Raw genomic sequence first — 18,456 nt, forward strand, 5'->3', positions numbered from 1 at the left:
GACAGTATATTCTCAGGATGGAAACAGAAAAGTAGAGGAAGGGAAGTGTCAGCGATGGACCATGTAAAGGTGAGAGAAGGGTGGAAATTGGCAGCAAAGTTGATAAAGTTTTCAGTTCAGGCGAGAGCACGAAACGGCACTGATATAGTCATCAATGTATTGGGAAAAGAGTTGGGGGAGGGGGCCTGAGAAGGACTGGAACAAGGAATGTTTGGCAAACCCCACAAAAAGACGGGCATAACTAGGACCCATGCGGGTACCCATAGCAACCCCTTTTACTTGGAGGAAGTGAGTGGAGTTGCAGGAGAAGTTGTTCAATGTAAGACCAAGTTCAGCCGGGTGGAGGAGGGTGGTGGTGGTGAATGGGGTCTGGTTGGGCCTCTGTTCCATGAAGAAGCGGAGAGCCCTCAGACTGTCCTAGTGGGGGACGGAGGTGTAGAGAGATTGGACGCCCATAGTGAAGAGGAGGTGGTTAGGGCCAGGAAACTGGAAATTGTCAAAATGACATGGGGTGTCTGAAGAGTCACGAATGTGGGTGGGAAGAGACTGGACCAGGGGGAGAAAAGACTGAGCCAAGATAGGAAGAAATAAGTTCAGTGGGGCAGGAACAGCCTGAAAGGATGGGTCTCCCAGGGCCATCCTGTTTGTGGATTTTGGGAAGGAGATAGAAACGGGCTGTCCAGGGTTGCGGGAATATGAGGTGGGAAGCTGTAGAGGGAAGATCTCCAGAGGAGATGAGGCCAGTGACAGTCCTGTAGACAGTAGCTTGATGTTTGGTGGTGGGGTCATGGTCCAGGGGGAGGTAGAAAGAAGTGTCTGAGAATTGGCGCTCAGCCTCTGAAAGGTAGAGGTTGGTGCGCCAGACAAGAACAGCACCACCCTTGACAGCAGATTTGATCACAATGTTAGGGTTAGACTTGAGAGAATGGAGTGCAGCAAGTTCAGAGGGAGACAGGTTAGAGTGAGTGAGGGGAGTGGAGAAGTTCAGACTGTCGATGTCACGCCAACAGTTCTCAATGAAAAGATCAAGAGCGGATAAGAGGCCAGAGGGAGGGGACGAGGTGGAGGGAAAATGCTGGAGGCGGGTGAATGTGTCTGCTGGTCGAGGAGAGGACTTCTGGTTCAAGAAGTGAGCCCAGAGACGAAAGCGATGGAAGAAGAGCTCGACGTCATGCCGAGCGTGAGCTCTGGTAAATAGTTGTTTTTCAGACTGGAGGATGACAGACAGTGCTGTTCCCCAAAGGTCAGTGCTCATCCACTGCTTTTTTTGCTATATATAATTGACTTGAATCTTGGAATACAGAGTAGAATTTCAACATTTGTCGATGGCACCAAACTTGGAGGAGTGGCAAACAGTGAAGATGATACCAACTGCCTGCAATAGGACATAGGTAGGCTAGCAGAATGGCAGACAAGTGGCAAATGGAATTTAATATAAAACCAGAGTGAGATGATACATTTTGGCAGAAGGGATAGGGAGAGGTAATTTAGACTTCATGGCAAAGTACTAAAGAATGTGCAGCAACAGGGGGAGCAGGTGCATCGATCTTTGAAAGTGGCAGAACGTATTGAGAGAGTGGTTAGCAAAGCAGATGGGATCTTGGGCTTCATAAATAGAGGCATAGAGTACAAAGGCAGGGAAGTTATGCTGAACCTTTATAAAGCTCTGGTCAGGCCCCAACTGGAGTATTGCATCCAGTTCTGGTCACCACGCTTTAGGAAGGATGTGAGGGTACAGAGGAGATTTACCAGAATGGTTCTGCTGATGGGGGATTTTAACTATATGGTTAGGACGGAAAAGCTGGGTTTGTTTTCCTTGGAGCAAAGGCGATTGAGGGGAAATTTGTTGGAGGTGTACAAGATTAAGTCAGGCTTAGATAAGTTAGACAAGGAAAAACTGTTCCCATTAATTGATGGTACTAGGGGACACAGATTGAAGGTTTTGGGCAAGAGATGCAGGGAGAATGTGAAGAAGAACTTTTTTATGCTGCGAGAGGTAATGACCTGGAGCTGACTGCCCACTAGGGTGGTGGAAGCAGAGACAATCAATGATGTCATTAGGAAATTGGATGACCACTTGAAGGAAATAAACTTGCAGGGCTAGAGGGATCGAGCGGGGGGAGTGGGACTGACTGGGTTGCTCCGTAGAGAGCCGGCATAATGGATGTTACTGAACTGGAATCTGTCAATGTTCAATTGACAATTCCCAGAATTCAGTAGCTATTTAGTATTTTTAATATTTGTGAGTCCTACATCTAGACCATTTCAGCTACCAGAACCAGTTTTGTTTGTCATTAGTGACTCATAGTTGCATTGTAGATCCCACTTTCGAAGTCCTCTGTTGTACTGCTTAGATGTCATGTATATTTTGGTCATGCAGCAAACAATCCATTTTGGTTTATCTTCTCTTGGCGCACCTTTGCTCATGGCTGTGAAGGCCAAACCTTGAGAGGCAGGTTCTGCCATAAGTGCCACACATGAAGCTGCCAAATGACACTGTGAGTTGTTGTTACCAAACTGCTATAGCAACTGGTCCTCGTGGTAGTGCACACCAGTCCACAGGATGTTTCACCATTTCCCTCTTTCACCAACTAGTGATGCCCTGGCGCAATAATTGACATTTAGGGCCTTCATGTTACACTTGCGTGTAGTGGAGCCCCACTGGTTTTCTGGCCCCGGCTACCTCACCATACAGGAGGTCCTTGGGTCTGCAACCGTCTTCTATACTATGGATATGTCCAATCCACTGAAAGTGCCTCTGTTTGATTAGTTCCAACACACTTGGAAGCTCTGCCTTTGGGAGGACTGCTGAATTTGTGATTTTTGTCCTGCCAGGATATACCCATAATAAGCCACAGACAGCGAAGAGAGAAATTATTGAGCTTCTTGTCCTGGTAGCTGTAAGTCACTCATGTTTCACAGCCATACTGCTGAAAACACAGGCCTTAGAAACCGTTAGCTTGGTATTATCCCATGTGCATTTCACAAGTTGGCCAAAGGTGGTAGCTGCTTTCACTATGCGTGTATCGAGCTCTGCATCAAGGGACAGATTGCCTGTCACTCTGGACCCAGGGTAGTGGAATTTGTTAACCACTACCACTAACTAAATCAATATTACATTCCTTCACTCAGCCCTGTCAAATTTTAGTAGAAAGTACTATTTTATATACATTCGTGGGATGTGTGTATTGGTGGCAAGGCCAGCATTTATTGCCCATCCCTAATTGGCCTGGAGAACGTGGCGGTGAGATGCCTTTTTGAACCGCTGCCGTCTGAGTGGTAAAGGTACTTCTACAGTGCTGTTATGTAGGGATTTCCAAGATTTTGATCTGGCCACAATGAAGAAGTGATAGTATATTTCCAAGTCAGGATGCAACTGAAGGAGGTGGTGTTCCCATTCACCTGCTGCCCTCCTTCTAGGTGGTAGAGGTCACAGGTTTGGAAGGTGCTGTCGAAGAAGCCTTGGCGAGTTGCTGCAGGGAATCTTGTAGATGGGTATACGCTGCAGACACGATGCGCTGATGGTGGAAATCTAGAGGTTTAAATGCTGTATTATCAAATTCTTAGTGGTGCTAATTTTTAATTTGATCCTTAATATATGTAAAATGGATCCATCCAGCGTGCAAAACAGCACCTGCAGTTCCAATTTATTCCTGTCATCTGGTTCTATTATAAACCCTGCTATATTGTCATAATGTGGAGGGAGTGAATGCTTGAGGCGATGGATGGGTTGCCTATCAAGTGGGTAGCTTTGTTCTGGATGGTGTTGAGTTTCTTGAGTGCTTTCGGACTGTACTCATCCAGGTCAACAGATAGTGTTTTATCACACTCCTGACTTGTGCCTAGTAGATGGTGCAAAGGGTTTGAGGAGTGAGAAGGTTAGTCATTTGCTGCAGAATACCAAGCTTACTCTTATAGCCACAGTATTTGTGTGGGTGGTCCAGTTAAGCTTCTGGTCAATGGTGACCTCCAGATGTTGATGGTGGAGATTAAATGATGGTAATGCCAAGGGTAGGTGGTTAAACGTTCTCTTGTTGGATGTGTTCACTGTCTGGCACTTGTTTGGTGCAGATGTTAATTGCCACTTATCAACCCAAGCCTGAATGTTGTCCAGAATTTGCTGCATACAGGCACAGACTGCTCTAGTATCTGAGGTGCTGTGAATGGAACTGAACACTGTGCAATCATCAGCGAAGCCCCCCCCACTTTTGACCTTATAGGGGAGGGAAGGTCATTGATGAAGCAGCTGAAGATGGTTGGGCCTAGGACGCTACCCTGAGGAACCCCTGTAGTGATGTCCTGGGACTGAGATTATTGGCCTCCAACAATCCGAACCACCATTTTTAGTGCTGGTTATGACGAGCCTGTTTTCCCCCTGATTCCCATTGACTTTAATTTTATTAGGTTCGCTTGATGCCGCACTCTGTCAAATGCTACCATGATGTTAATTGCTCTTGCCTCATTTCTTGAATTCAGCTCTTTTGCCCACGTTTAGACAAACATGGGCTGTAATGAGGTCTGGTGCAGAGTGGTCCTGGCAGAACCCAAACTGAGTATCAATGAACAGGCTATTGATGGGTACTGTCAGCAACACCTTACATCACTTTACTGATTGAGAATAGAAAAAATAGGAGCAGGAGTAGGCCACTTGTCCCTTTGAGCCTGCTCCGCCATTCAAAACGATCATGGCCGATCATACAAACTCAGTACCCTGATTCCGCTTTCTCACTGTATCCCTTGATCGTTTTAGCCCTAAGAACTATATCTAACTCTTTCTTGAATATATTTAATGATTTGGCCTCAACTGCTTTCCGTGGTAGAGAATTCCACAAGTTCGCCACTCTCTGGGTGAAGAAATCCCTCCTCATTTCAGTCCTAAATGGCTTACCCCTTATCCTTAGACTGTGACCCCTGGTCCTGGACTCCCCCGCCATTGGGAATATCCTTCCTGCATCTGGTCTCTCCTGTTAGAACTTTGTAGGTAATAGATTGACATGGCAGTCATTGGCTGGGTTGGATTCATCCTGCCTTTTGTGGACAGGACTCACCTGGGCAATTTTCTGCTTTATCGGGTAGATGCTAGTGTTGTATTTGTATTGGAACAAATTGGCTAGAAGTGTAACTATTTCTGGAGCACGTCTTTAGCCCTATAGCTGAGATGTTGTCAGGGCCCATAACCTTTGCTGTATCCAGTGCAGTCAGCTGTTTCTTGATCTCATGTAGAGTGAATTGGATTGGCTGAATGATGCTGAGGACCTCGATGAGAACGAGTTAGATCATCCATCCTTCGAAGCACTGGTTGGTGAAACAAGGCAGCAAGGACGCAGGGATAAGTGCTGGCTCTCCACTGAAGCCATTGGGAGAGTCAGCGTGCCATAGCAGGAAGATTGGTGCACAAAGGGAACTGCCAGATGTTGGCAGAAGTGGAGAGAAGCTGGCAGGGGTGTGAGGGTATGTGGCCAGGGTCATGTGGGGCAGTGGCACTTGCACCAAGGAGAGAGATCAGGAATGGGTGATGGTGCCATCCCAGTAGGACCTAGGTATCAGAGAGAGGGCACCTGCCATGGGCCTCGTTCACCCAGGCCTCATGGGTTCCATTGAGGAGGAGAAGGGCGAGCTCAGAGGGAGAGAGGTCCAGGCACCGGAGAGGGTACATCATCAATCTCAAGACCAGCAAGGGGGCCAGCCTTGGGATAAGCATGGCACAGAGGGGCATGCCAACAGCCTGATGCACGCAGATGAGCCTACCCCAGGAGAGAGTCTACTGCCCAAGGCTAAATTTCTCCAAATGTCCAAGCGGCAGTGTCAGCGAAGACCGCGGCTCTCCAGGGAGGCTGTCACTGATCTCTGCACCATGCTGCAGGACAAGCTGAGACCCTTGGGTTTGTTGGACACCCAATGCCAGCAGCCCTGAAGATCACTGTGGCTCTCAACGTCTACGCCTCTGGCTTTTTCTCGGGATCCACTGGGGATGTGTGGGATCTTCCAGGCTGCAGCCCATTGGCGCATCAAGGAAGTGACCAATGCCATGTTTGAGGGCTTGGTGACTGCGTGTTCTACCGCACTGAAATGGAAAGTCAGGCAGAGAGGTCCCTTGGGTTTGGGACCATTGCTGGATTCCCCCAGGTGCAGGGTATCATCGACTGCAAGCATGTGACCATCAAGGCTCCCACGGACCAACCAGTGGCCTTTATAAATAGGAGGGTCTTCCATTTTATCAATGTCCAACTGGTCTGTGACCATTCATAGTGGATCCTTCATATGTGTGCACGGTTCCTTGGAAGCAGCCATGACGCCTACATACTTCGGTAGTCTCAGACCCGGTAGCTTTTCCAGCCCCCCTCCTCCCTTCAGGGATGGATATTCGGAGACAAAAGCTATCTACTAAAGACATGGCTACTCACATCTGTGAGGAATCCATGCACAGATGCAGAGGAGAGGTACAACATTTGCCGCTGGTCAACTTGAGCAACTATCGACCAGGCCACTGGCTTGCTGAAGATGCAATGCAGGTGCCTAGACCAATTTGGTGGAGCACTTCAGTATGCCCCAGCAAGGGTCTCACATTTTGTGGTGGTCTGCTGTGCACTGCACAACCTAGCTCTGCCCGGGGGGAGGTGCTGAGCAATAAGGACATTGCTGATCGCGATGCCTCCTCCAATGATGAGGATGTGGAGCAGCCAGCTGACTAAGCGATGCAAGAATGAGGACCCTCTTCGACCACAGGCAAGGGGCAGTGAGTTGTGCACAATCAGTTCTGATGAAAGGTCACAGACCTGAAACATTAACTCTGTTTCTCTCTCCGCAGTTGCTGCCTGATCTGCTGAGTATTTCCAGCACTTTCTGTCTTTATTATATGATTTCATGACTTTGGCTTGTTTAGTTTCTGTTGGCTTGTAGCTTGATACTGATCAGGGCTTGTGGAAAATGAGCATTAAGCAAGTTGAGGGTTTCAGAACCTTCTGGAAAGATGAGATCATCAAAAAAGACTGAAGGAGAGGACATAAATGGAGTCCATCTAATCCTCCAGAGTTAATTTAACTCTGAGATCATAAGTCTTTTTTTCAGTCCTCTCTTGTATTTTGCTGAACATCACTGGAAGTGAAAATGTGTTCAGTTTCTCAGCAATACCATTTCACAAGCATCAGCAGAATTTTATTTGCTCCAAGGAACAATTGAAGTTGGGAATCTTGAAAATGCAATTTGATCTCACAACTGGAGGGTTGGAAAAATTTACTTTTGATGGGCTGAATGGACGTTTCTTATCCTTGGCCATTCTTATATCTATGGGGATGATGTAAGATCATATTAAGCCATCAGAAATCGCTTGCCATCAAGGATTGAGCCCATATTATCAAGGTGACAGGCATTAACCCCTGAGCTAATATCTTTGTTAAGTAACCAAAAAGCTTGCACACCTGTGTTTCAAAGGCTGTTACTTTTTTTGTTTTTAATTGTCTTGTAGCACCATGTAGGTTGAAATATCATCTGTGCTTTGTCCACATGTCTGCAGTTATCCAAGTTCACTTACAGGGTCAGATACTCAACATTCAGCTGGTAAGAAAAATCAGGAAACCTGCTCTGTGGTGAAGGAAGAGTTGAACTATCATGATCAATACGATAACCATCATTTTCCAAAGTGCACTTGGTTTAGGAATTATGCCTTTTGCATTCTAAGAATGATCAAATTGAAGAGGCTCAAGGGCTGAATAGCATATTACTGTTCTTATGTTCTAACATACAGTTATATGTTTGTTGTTGGGTTTAAATAGAATCCAAATAAATTGCTGACTGCAGAATCAATTGTCAGTGACGTTAAGTAAATCATTACTATTAAGTAATCACAGAATAATACAGTGCAGAAGAGGTCCTTCGGCTCATTGAGTCTGCACCGATGCATTAAAACACCTGACCTGTCTACCTAATCCCATTTGCCAGCACTTGACCTTGAATGTTATGACGTGCCAAGTGCTCATCCAGGTACTTTTTAAAGGATGTGAGGCAACCCGCCTCTACCACCCTCCCAGGCAGGGCATTCCAGACCGTCACCACCCTCTGGGTAAAAAAGTCCTTCCTCAAATCCCCCTTAAACCTCCCGCCCCTCACCTTAAACTTGTGACCCCTCGTAACTGACCCTTCAACTGAGGGGAACAGCTGCTCCCTATCCACCCTGTCCATGCCCTTCATAATACACCTCTTGTATCTTGTAATCTTGTAATTAGATATGAAATTGTTTACTTTTACCTGTGGTTCTTCTAATCATGTATAAATGCAACATAAATGATACAGTCAGCATTTCCATTGAACTTCACAGCTTCTGAGACGATAACTCAATGTTTGCCTGTTTTATGGTTACTGCTGATCGGGAGGTTAGAAATAAGGGAACTGCAGTAGTCTGTTGGGTGCCGTATGCATGTGTGTGTTTTTGTGATTTTTGGAGGTGGGTGTTTGTGACTTCAGTGCATTCCTGCCTTGTTCCTCTACGAGTGATCCATGGGCACTTTTTTGCCCATACGCTGCAGATTTCGTTAGCTCAGTATAGGCTCATGTGGAGCATAAAGCCAAATGGCTTGTTTCTGCAGTGTACATTCTATATAATAGTGAGCAAGAATTCTTTTGAGCACATCAGTCTTAAGAAGCGTATCACTGATATATTCCAAAATGAAGAGGCTGCAGGTCTTTCCTACAGAAGAGGTTTCATTGTTGCTCTTGTCTTGTGTCAGATTCTTCCGACTACTGCTCGAGGGCATCAAGAAGAAGAGCGCCAAGCTGGGCTCATTTAAAGTTGTGAATACCCGAAAAGCTACGCAGAAGGATCTGGATCAAGATTCTGGTGAAAGCGATGGGAAACAGGTGAGACTGGCGCTGTTATAGTGGGCCATTTTATGACCATTACGCTATACATATTTTTCAAAAAATCTCTGTGTTCAAGTGCTAAATGTCTTGCATCATCTTAGAAGTTGTTAGTATCAGAGTGTACCTTGTTTTTACAAGTTGGAGCTTAATTTATATATATATAAAAAAGCAGAGTAGAAGTGCAGTCGTTGTAGGAGATTCCATAGTTAGGGGGACAGACAGGCGTTTCTGTAACCGTCATCATGCGTCCCACATGGTGTGTTGCCTCCCTGGTGCCGGGTTGAAGGACATCACAGAGAGGGTGCAGGATATTCTGCAGGGGGAAGGGAGTGAGTCAGAAATTGTGGTGGACGTCAGTACCAATGACATAGAGCAAGTATTATGAACCTATGGTCAGATTTTCAGGAGCTAGGGAGGAAGGCAAAAAGCAGGACCTCGAAGGTAGTAATCTCTGGATTACTCCCAGTGCCATGCGCTAGTGAGAATAGAAATAGGAAGATAGACGGGTTCAATGCATGGCTTGAGGCATGGTGCAGGAGGGAGATTTTTGGGGTATTGGGACCAGTTCTGGGGCAGGAGGCACCTATTCAAAAGGGACGGGTTGTACTTCAACAGGACTGGGACCAGTGTACTTGTGGGGAGGTTCACTAATGTGGTTGAGGAGGGTTTTAACTAAATTGGCAGGGGAAGGGGTGCCAGCATGTAAAAGTAGAGAAGAGGAATAATGTACACAGAGTGAGTGTGTTGGATAGTACTAGAGAATGGAGTGGTACCATATTAGCTAGAAGCAGACTAAGAAGGACGTCTAGGAATATTAGGACAGGTTTAGAATGCATGTATGTAAATGCTTCAAGTGAGAACCAAGTCAAATACAATAAGTTGAGAGGGGATGTGAACAGGAAAATAAGACTGGAAGAGACAGAATAGAATGGCAGGCAACTTAAAAGTGAACCCAAAAATATTCTACCGGCATTAAATAGTAAGCAGGTAGTAAGCGGCGGGATGGGGTCTGTCGGAGACAGAGAGTGATTTATGCTTAGAGGCGCAAAGCATAGTTAATGAAGCAGAGATGGTCGAGGTAATAGATGAGGTGAAAATTGAGAAGCAGGAGGTACTGAAAAGGCTAGCTATACTTAGAGTGGATAAGTCACCTGGTCTGGATGGCTTGCATCCAACGTTGCTGAAGGAAATTGGGGTGGAGATAGTGGAAGGATTTACCATAATCTTCCAACCTTCCCTAGATATGGGGAGGTACCAGAGGATTAGAGAGTGGCAAATGTAACACCCTTATTTAGACAAGGGTGTAAGAACATAAGAGCATCAGTAGTAGGAGCAGGAGTAGGCTATTTGGCCCCTTGAGCCTGCTCCATCATTTAATAAGATCATGGCTGATCTGATTGTGGCCTTAACTCCACTTTCCTGCCTGCCCCTGCCATAACCCTCGACTCCCTTATAGATCAAAAATCTGTAAAAACTGTCCAAGAAACTACGGACCAGTCAGTTTAATGTCACTGGTGGGTAAGGTATTAGAAACAATATTCAGGAAAAAAGTCAATAGGCATTGGAGAAGTTTGAGCTAATTAAGGAGAGCCAGCACAGATTTGTAAACGGCAGGCGTGCTTGACTAATCTAGTTGAATTTTTTGATGACAACTTGCAGGTGATAGGTAAATTGGCCATTGTAAATTGCCCCTAGTGTAGGTAGGTGGTAGGGAATATGGGATTACTGTAAGGTTAGTATAAATGGGCGGTTCTTGGTCGGCACAGACTCGGTGGGCCGTACGGCCTGTTTCAGTGCTGTATCTCTAAATAAATAAATAAATAACAGAGAAGGTTGATGAGGGGAATGCAATGGATGTTTTCCATTTAGATTTTATGAAAGCATTTGATTAAAGTACCACATAAAAGCCTGCTGACCAAAGTTGAGGCACATGGAATAGGAAGGTTAGTGTCCAATTGGAAAAAAAATTGGCTTAAGGACAGAAAACAGCGGGTCATGCTAAATGGTTATTTTTCAGACTGGAGGATGGTAGACAGCGGTGTTCCCCAAAGGTCAGTGCTCGGACCACTGCTTTTTTGTTAAAAAATAAATGACTTGGATATTGGAATAGAACCAATGAAACATTACGGCACAAAAGGAGGCCATTCAGCCCAATCTAATCCTACCTTCAAATAGAACCATAGAGAAAGGAATAGAGTGTCACATTTCAAAATTTGTCGATGATAACAAACTTGCAGGTATGTCAATCAATGAGAATGATACAAATTGACAGCAACAGGACATAGATAGCCGAGGAGACAAGTGCCAAATGGAATTTAATGCAGAAAAGTGAGAGATAGAACAAAGAGAACAAAGAACAAAGAAAATTACAGCACAGGAACAGGCCCTTCAGCCCTCCAAGCCTGCGCCGATCCAGATTCTCTATCTAAACCTGTCGCCTATTTTCTAAGGGTCTGTATCTCTTTGCTTCCTGCCCATTCATGTATCTGTCTAGATACATCTTAAAAGACGCTATCGTGCCCGCGTCTACCACCTCCGCTGGCAACGCGTTCCAGGCACCCACCACCCTCTGCGTAAAGAACTTTCCACGCATATCATGCAGAAGGAATGGGTGAAGGTCATCTAAACATAATGGCACATTTCTGAAAACACTTCTTAAAAGAGGTGGCTAATGAGGTTGTAGATGCGTGGTGTTACCTTTTTTTGAATTCTCTAGATTCTGGAAAGGTGCCATCAGACTGGAAAGTAGCAAATATAACCCCTCTATTCAAGAAGGTGGGGAGGCAGAAAACCGATAACTATAGGCCAGTTAGCCTGATGTCTGTCGTAGGGAAGTTGTTAGAATCGGTCATTAAGGAGATTATATCTGGGCACTTAGAAAAACTCAAGGTAATTGGAAATAGTCAGCATGGTTTTGTAAAAGGGAAATCATGTTTACCCAATTTATTGGAGTTATTTGAAGGAGTAACAAGCGCTGTGGATAAAGAGGAGCCCATTGACATACTGGATTTCCAGAAGGCATTTGACAAGGTGCCACATAAAAGGTTATTGCACAAAGTAGGAGCTCATGGTGTAGGGGGTAACCATTAGCATGGATAGAAGATCGACTGGCTGGCAGAAAACAGAGAATATGCAGAAATGGGTCCTTTTCTGATTGGCAGGATGTGACCGGTGGAATCCTGCAGAGGTCTGTGCTGGGGCCTCAACTTTTTACAGTTTATATCAATGACTTAGATGAGGGGAGTGATGGCATGGTAGCTAAATTTGCAGATGACACAAAGATAGGTAGGAAAGTATGTTGTGAAGAGGACATAAGGAACTTCCAGACCGATATAGATAGGTTGAGTGAGTGGGCAAAAATCTGGCAGATGGAGTATAATGTGGGAAAATGTGAAGTTGTTTACTTTGGCAGGAAGAATAAAAAAGCAGAGTATTACTTAAACGAACAACTGCAAAATTCCAAGGTGCAGAGGGATCTAGGTGTTCTAGTGCATGAGTCGCAAAAAGTTAGTATGCAGGTACAGCAAGTAATAAAGAAGGCGAATAGAATGCTATCCTTTTATTACGAGAGGAATTGAAAATAAAAGTAAGGATGTTATGCTTCAGTTATACAGGACATTGGTGAGACCACACCTCGAATACTGTGCACAGTTTTGGTCTCCTTATTTAAGGAAGGATGCAAATGCGTTGGGAGGCCATTCAGAGGAGGTTTACTAGATTGATACCTGGAATGAGCGGTTGTCTTATGAGGCAAGATTGGCAGACTGGGCTTGTTTTCCCTAGAGTTTAGAAGAATGAGGGGAGACTTGAGTGAAGTATATAAGATCCTGAAGGGTCTTGACAAGATGGGTGTGGAAAGAATGTTTCCTCTTGTGGGTGACTCAGAACTAGGGGACAATGTCTTAAAAGTTTTTTTTATTCATTCAGTGAATGTGTGCGTTGCTGGCTAGGCCAGCATTTATTGCCCAGCCCTAATTGCCCTTGAGACAGTGGTGGTGAGCTGTTTTCTTGAACTACTACAGACCATGTGGGATAGGTACACCCACAGTGCTGTTAGGAAGGGCGTTCCAGGATTTAGACCCAGCGACAGTGGGATAGTTCCAAGTCAGGATGGTGTGTGGCTTGGAGGGAAACTTACAGGTGGTGGTGTTCCCATGCATCTGCTGCCCTTTTCCTTCTAGGTGGTAGAGGTCGCGGGTTTGGAAGGTACTGTCTAAGGAGCCTCGGTGCGTTGCTGCAGTGCATCTTGTAGATGATGCACACTGCTTCCACTGTGCGTTGGCGGTGGAGGAAGTGAATGTTTGTGGCTAGGCTGCCAGTCAAGCGGGATGCTTTGTCCTGGATTGTGTTGAGCTTCTTGAGTGTTGTTGGAGCTGCACCCATCCAGGCAAGTGGACAGTATTCCATCACACTCCTGACTTGTGCCTTGTAGATGGAGGACAGGCTTTGAGAAGTCCGGAGGTGTTACAGGATTCCTAGCCTCTGACCAGCTCTTGTAGCCATGGTATTTATATGGTTACTCCAGTTTAGTCTCTGGTCAATGGTAACTGCCAGGATGTTGATAGTGAGGATTCAGCAATCGTAATGCCATTGAATGTCAAGGGAAGATGGTTAGATTCTGTCTTGTTGGAGATGGTCATTGCCTGGCACTTGTGTGGCCCCAATGTTATTTGCCACTTATCAGCCCAAGCCTGGATATTGTCCAGATCTTGCTGCATTTCTACACGGACTGCTTCAGTATCTGAGGAGTCGCGAATGGTGCTGAACATTGTGCAATCATCAGTGAACATTCCCGCTTCTGACTTTATGATTGAAGGAAAGTCATTGATGAAGCAGCTGAAGATGATTGGGCCTAGGACACTAACCCGAGGAACTCGTGCAGTGATGTCCTGGAGCTGAATGATTGACCTCCAACAACCACAACCATCTTCCTTTACACTAGGTATGACTCCAACCAGTGGAGAGTTTTCCCCTGATTTCCATTGACTTCAGTTTTGCTAGAGCTCTTTGATGCCATACTCGGTCAACTGCTGCCTTGATGCCAGTGTTGTAGCTGTACTGGAAAAGCTTGGTTAGGGACGCAGCAAATTCTGGAGCACAGGTCTTCACTACTATTGCTGGAATATTCTCCGGGACCATAGCCTTTGCAGTATCCACGTGGAGTGAATTGTCATTTCTGATGCTGGGGACTTCAGGAGGAGGCCAAGATGGATCATCAACTCTGCACTTCTGGCTGAAGATTGTTGCAAATGCTTCAGCTCATCTTTTGCCCTGATGTTCTGGGCTCCCCCATCACTGAGGATGGGAATGTTTGTGGTGCCACCTCCTCCAGTTAGTTGTTTAATTGTCCACCACCATTCATGACTGGATGTGGCAGGACTGCAGAGCTTAGATCTGATCTGTTGGTTATGGAATCGTGTAGCTCTTCCTATAGCATGCTACTTACACAGTTTGGCAAGCAAGTCGTCCTGGGTTGCAGCAGTATGTCCTTTGGGACTCGGCTAGCTCGGTCACTAGTGGTGCTACCGAGTCAGTGTGGTGATGGACATTGAAGTCCCTCACCCAGAGCACATTCTGCACCCTTGTCACTGTCAGTGCTTCCTCCAAGTGGTGTTCAACATGGAGGAGTACTGATTCATCAGCTGAATGGCGGCGGTAGTGGTAATCAGCAGGAGATTTCCTTGCCCATGTTTGACCTGATGCCATGAGACTTTGTGGGATCCAGATTCATTGTTGAGGACTCCCAGGGCAAATCCCTCTATACCACTGTGCTGCCACCTCTGCTGGGTCTGTCTTGCTGGTGGGACAGGTCATACCCGGGGATGGTGATGGCGGTGTCTGGAACATTGTCTGTAAGATGTGATTCCGTGAGTATGACTATTGTCAGGCTGCTGCTTGACTAGTCTGTGGTGCACCTCTCGACTTTGGCACAAGCCCCCAGATGTTAGTTTTTTTTGATTCATTCATTCCTGGATGTGGGCGTCTCTGGCTAGGCCAGCATTTATTGCCCATCCCTAATTGCCCTGGAGAAGGTGGTGGCGAGCTGCCTTCTTGAACCGCTGCAGTCCATTTGGGGTAGGTACACCCACAGTACTGTTGGAAAGGAGGTCCAGTGTTTTGACTCAGCGACAGTGAAGGAATGGCTATAGTAAGGAGGACTTTGCCGGGTCGAAAGGGCCGGGTTTGCCGTTGTCGGTGCCCAGGTCGATGCTGGGTGATCCATCCGGTTTCATTTCTTCTTGTCTTTGTAGCAGTTTGATACAACTGAATGTCAGAGACCATTAAGAGTCCACCACATTGCTGTGGGTCTCGTGTCGCATGTAGGCCAGACCAGGTATGGACAGCAGATTTCCTTTCCTAAAGGACATTGGTGAACCAGATGGGTTTTTACGACAATCGACAATGGTTTCATGGCCATCATTGGACTAGCTTTTTAATTCCAGGTTTTATTAATTGAATTCAAATTCCACCTTCTGCTGTGGTGGGATTCGAATCTATGTCTCCAGAGCAATAGCCTGAGTCTCAGGGTTACAGTGCTGTTACAATACCACTACGCCACCACCTCCCCCTATTGTCCAGGTCTTGCTGCCAAGGACTGCTTCGGTATCTGAGCAGTCACAAATGGTGCTGAACATTGTGCAATCATCAGCGAGCATCCCCACTTCTGACCTTATGATTGAAGGAAGGTCATGGATGAAGCAGCTGAAGATGGTTGGGCCTAGGACACTATCCCGAGGAACTCCTGCAGTGATGTCCTGGAGCTGCGATGATTGACCTCCAACAACCACAACCATCTTCCTTTGCACGAGGTATGACTCCAACCAGCGGAGAGTTTTCCCCCGATTCCCATTGACTCCAGTTTTGTTAGGGCTCCTTGATGTCATGCTCGGTCAAATTCTGCCTTGGTGTCAAGGGCAGTCACTCTCACCTCACCTCTTGAGTTCAGTTAATTTGTCCATTTTGAAACAAGGCTGTAATGAGGTCAGGATCTCAGTGGCCCTGGCGGAACCCAAACTGTGCATCACTGAGCAGGTTATTTTTAAGCAAGTGCCGCTGGACAGCACCATCGACAATACCTTCCATCACTTTACTGATGATAGACTGATGGGGCAGTAGTTGGCCGGGTTGGACTTGTCCTTCTTTTTGTGGACAGGACATAGCTGGGCAATTTTCCACATTGTCGGGTAGATGCCAGTGTTGTAGCTGTACTGGTACAGCTTGGCTTGGTGTCGCCGTTTTAGGACAGAGATGAGGGGAATTTTTTTCTCTGAGCATTGTGCGACTTTGGAACTCTCTGCCTCAGAAGGTCGTGGAGGCGGGTCATTGAATATTTTTAAGGCGGAAGTAGATAGATTCTTTTTAGGCAAAGGAATCAAGGGTTATCGAGGGTAGGTGGGAGTGTGGAATTCGAGACAAAAACTGATCGGCCATGATCTTATTGAATGGCGGAGCAGGCTCAAGGGGCTAAATGGCCTACTACTTCTCCTAATTCATATGTTTGTAAAGTGTGTGCAAGGACAGAGGGACTTGCGGGTACATGCACATACATCTTTGAAGATGGTAGGGTATATTGAGAGAGTGGTTAGCAAAGCATATAGGATCTTGGGCTTCATAAGTAGAGGTATTGAGTGCAAAAGCGGCACAATTATGCTGAACCTTGCTAAAGCTCTGGTTAGGCTGCAACTAGAGTGTTGTGTCCAGTTCTGGTCACCATATTTTAGAAAGGATGTGAGGGTCCTTGAGTGGGTTAGGGGAAGTGAACCTGAATGGTTCCAGGGATGAGGGATTTTGGCTGCAAGGTTAGGTTGGAGAAGCTGGGGTTGTTCTCCTTGGAGCAAAGGAGATTGAGGGCAGATTTGATACAGGTGTACACAGTTATGACAAGTTTGGTAAGGTACAAAAAGAACAACTGTTCACATTATCTGATGGTAGAAGGACTAGGAAACACATTTGGGGAAGAGATGCAGGGGGCTTATGAGGAAGAACCTTTTATGTAGCGAGTAGTAATGTCCTGGAACTCGCTATCTACAAAGGTGGTGGAGGCAGAGACAATGAATGATTTCAAAAGGAAATTAGGTGGACGCTTGAAGCAAATAAACTTGCAGGCCAACGAGGGTAGAGTGGGGGAATGGTACTGACTGGATTGCTCTACGGAGAGCTGGCATGGACTTGATGAGCCAAATGGCCTCTTTCTTTGCAGTAAATGACTCCTATGTCACTATGTGAAATTTCTCTTTTGTTACAGTCGATTGTATTGCTGCATTTCCTAATTGCCTGTAGAAATACAGTGTTCTGTACATTTCTGATGCTGGACTGTAATCGTATATAATTTAGAATAGTTTATTTCAGAATTCAGATATTTCTGGTTTTCTTTCACTTAATTATGTGTATTGTAATGTGCTTTCACACTTATAGAATAATAGATGTTTCAACACTGAAAGTAACTATTGGACCTATCCCACCAGTAGAAATAATCATGAACCAATGCTGCGATCTCTTGCAGAACTTTGAGTGCTTTTCTGTTAGATCTGTGCTTCAGTGGACATCTGTTTATAATCTGTACTCTCTGATTTTGTGCTCTTTCTAAAGGGAATATTAGGAGCGAGATGTGGGAAATTTATTACTGCAGTTTATTGTGTGCAGCTTCCATGCTTGAAAGTGTGGAACACATCTTTCGCTTAATCAAATCATGATCCAGAGTTGGCGGGGGTGGGGGGCATTGTGTGGAGGGGATGTTATTAGCTATGGATATTCTGAGTAAGATGCTATAAGTAGGTTTCAAAGAACAGTACAGCACAGGAACAGGCCATTCGGCCCTCCAAGCCTGCGCCGATCTTGATGCCTGCCGAAACTAACACCTTCTACACTTCCGGGGCCCATATCCCTCTATTCCCTTCCTATTCATGTCTTTGTCACGATGTCTCTTAAACGTCGCTATCGTATCTGCTTCCACCACCTCCCCTGGCAGCAAGTTCCAGGCACACCCCACCCTCTGTGTAAAAAAACTTGCCTCGCACATCCCCTCTAAACTTTGCCCCTCGCACCTTAAACCTATGTCCCCTAGTAACTGACTCTTCCACCCTGGGAAAAAGCTTCTGACTATCCACTCTGTCCATGCCGCTCATAACTTTGTAAACCTCTATCATGTCACCCCTCCACCTCCGTCGTTCCAGTGAAAACAATCCGAGTTTTTCCAACCTCTCCTCATAGCTAATGCCCTCCAGACCAGGCAACATCCTGGTAAACCTCCTCTGTACCCTCTCCAAAGCCTCCACATCCTTCTGGTAGTGTGGCGACCAGAATTGCACTCAATATTCTAAGTGTGGCCTAACTAAGGTTCTGTACAGCTGCAACATGACTTGCCAATTTTTATATTCTATGCCCCGACTGATGAAGGCAAGCATGCCGTATGCCTTCTTGACTACCTTATCCACCTGCGTTGCCACTTTCAGTGACCTGTGGACCTGTACGCCCAGATCTCTCTGCCTGTCAATACTCCTAAGGGTTCTGCCATTTACTGTATACCTCCCACCTGCATTAGACCTTCCAAAATGCATTACCTCACATTTGTCCGGATTAAACTCCATCTGCCATTTCTCC

At 45.9% G+C, this 18,456-nt stretch overlaps 1 protein-coding gene across 1 annotated transcript in view; it reads left to right on the plus strand.

The window, feature by feature from the left end:
* polr1a (RNA polymerase I subunit A) overlaps window positions 1–18,456 on the plus strand; it is a 149,576-nt gene that overhangs the window by 97,428 nt on the left and 33,692 nt on the right. The window contains exon 28 of the mRNA XM_068029319.1: window positions 8,724–8,853. Coding sequence (XP_067885420.1) covers window positions 8,724–8,853 — 130 coding nt within the window. The remainder of the gene's footprint in view (window positions 1–8,723; window positions 8,854–18,456) is intronic.

The sequence above is a fragment of the Heterodontus francisci genome, chromosome 1, assembly GCF_036365525.1.
Source record: "Heterodontus francisci isolate sHetFra1 chromosome 1, sHetFra1.hap1, whole genome shotgun sequence".
In the NCBI taxonomy this organism is placed as follows: domain Eukaryota; kingdom Metazoa; phylum Chordata; class Chondrichthyes; order Heterodontiformes; family Heterodontidae; genus Heterodontus; species Heterodontus francisci.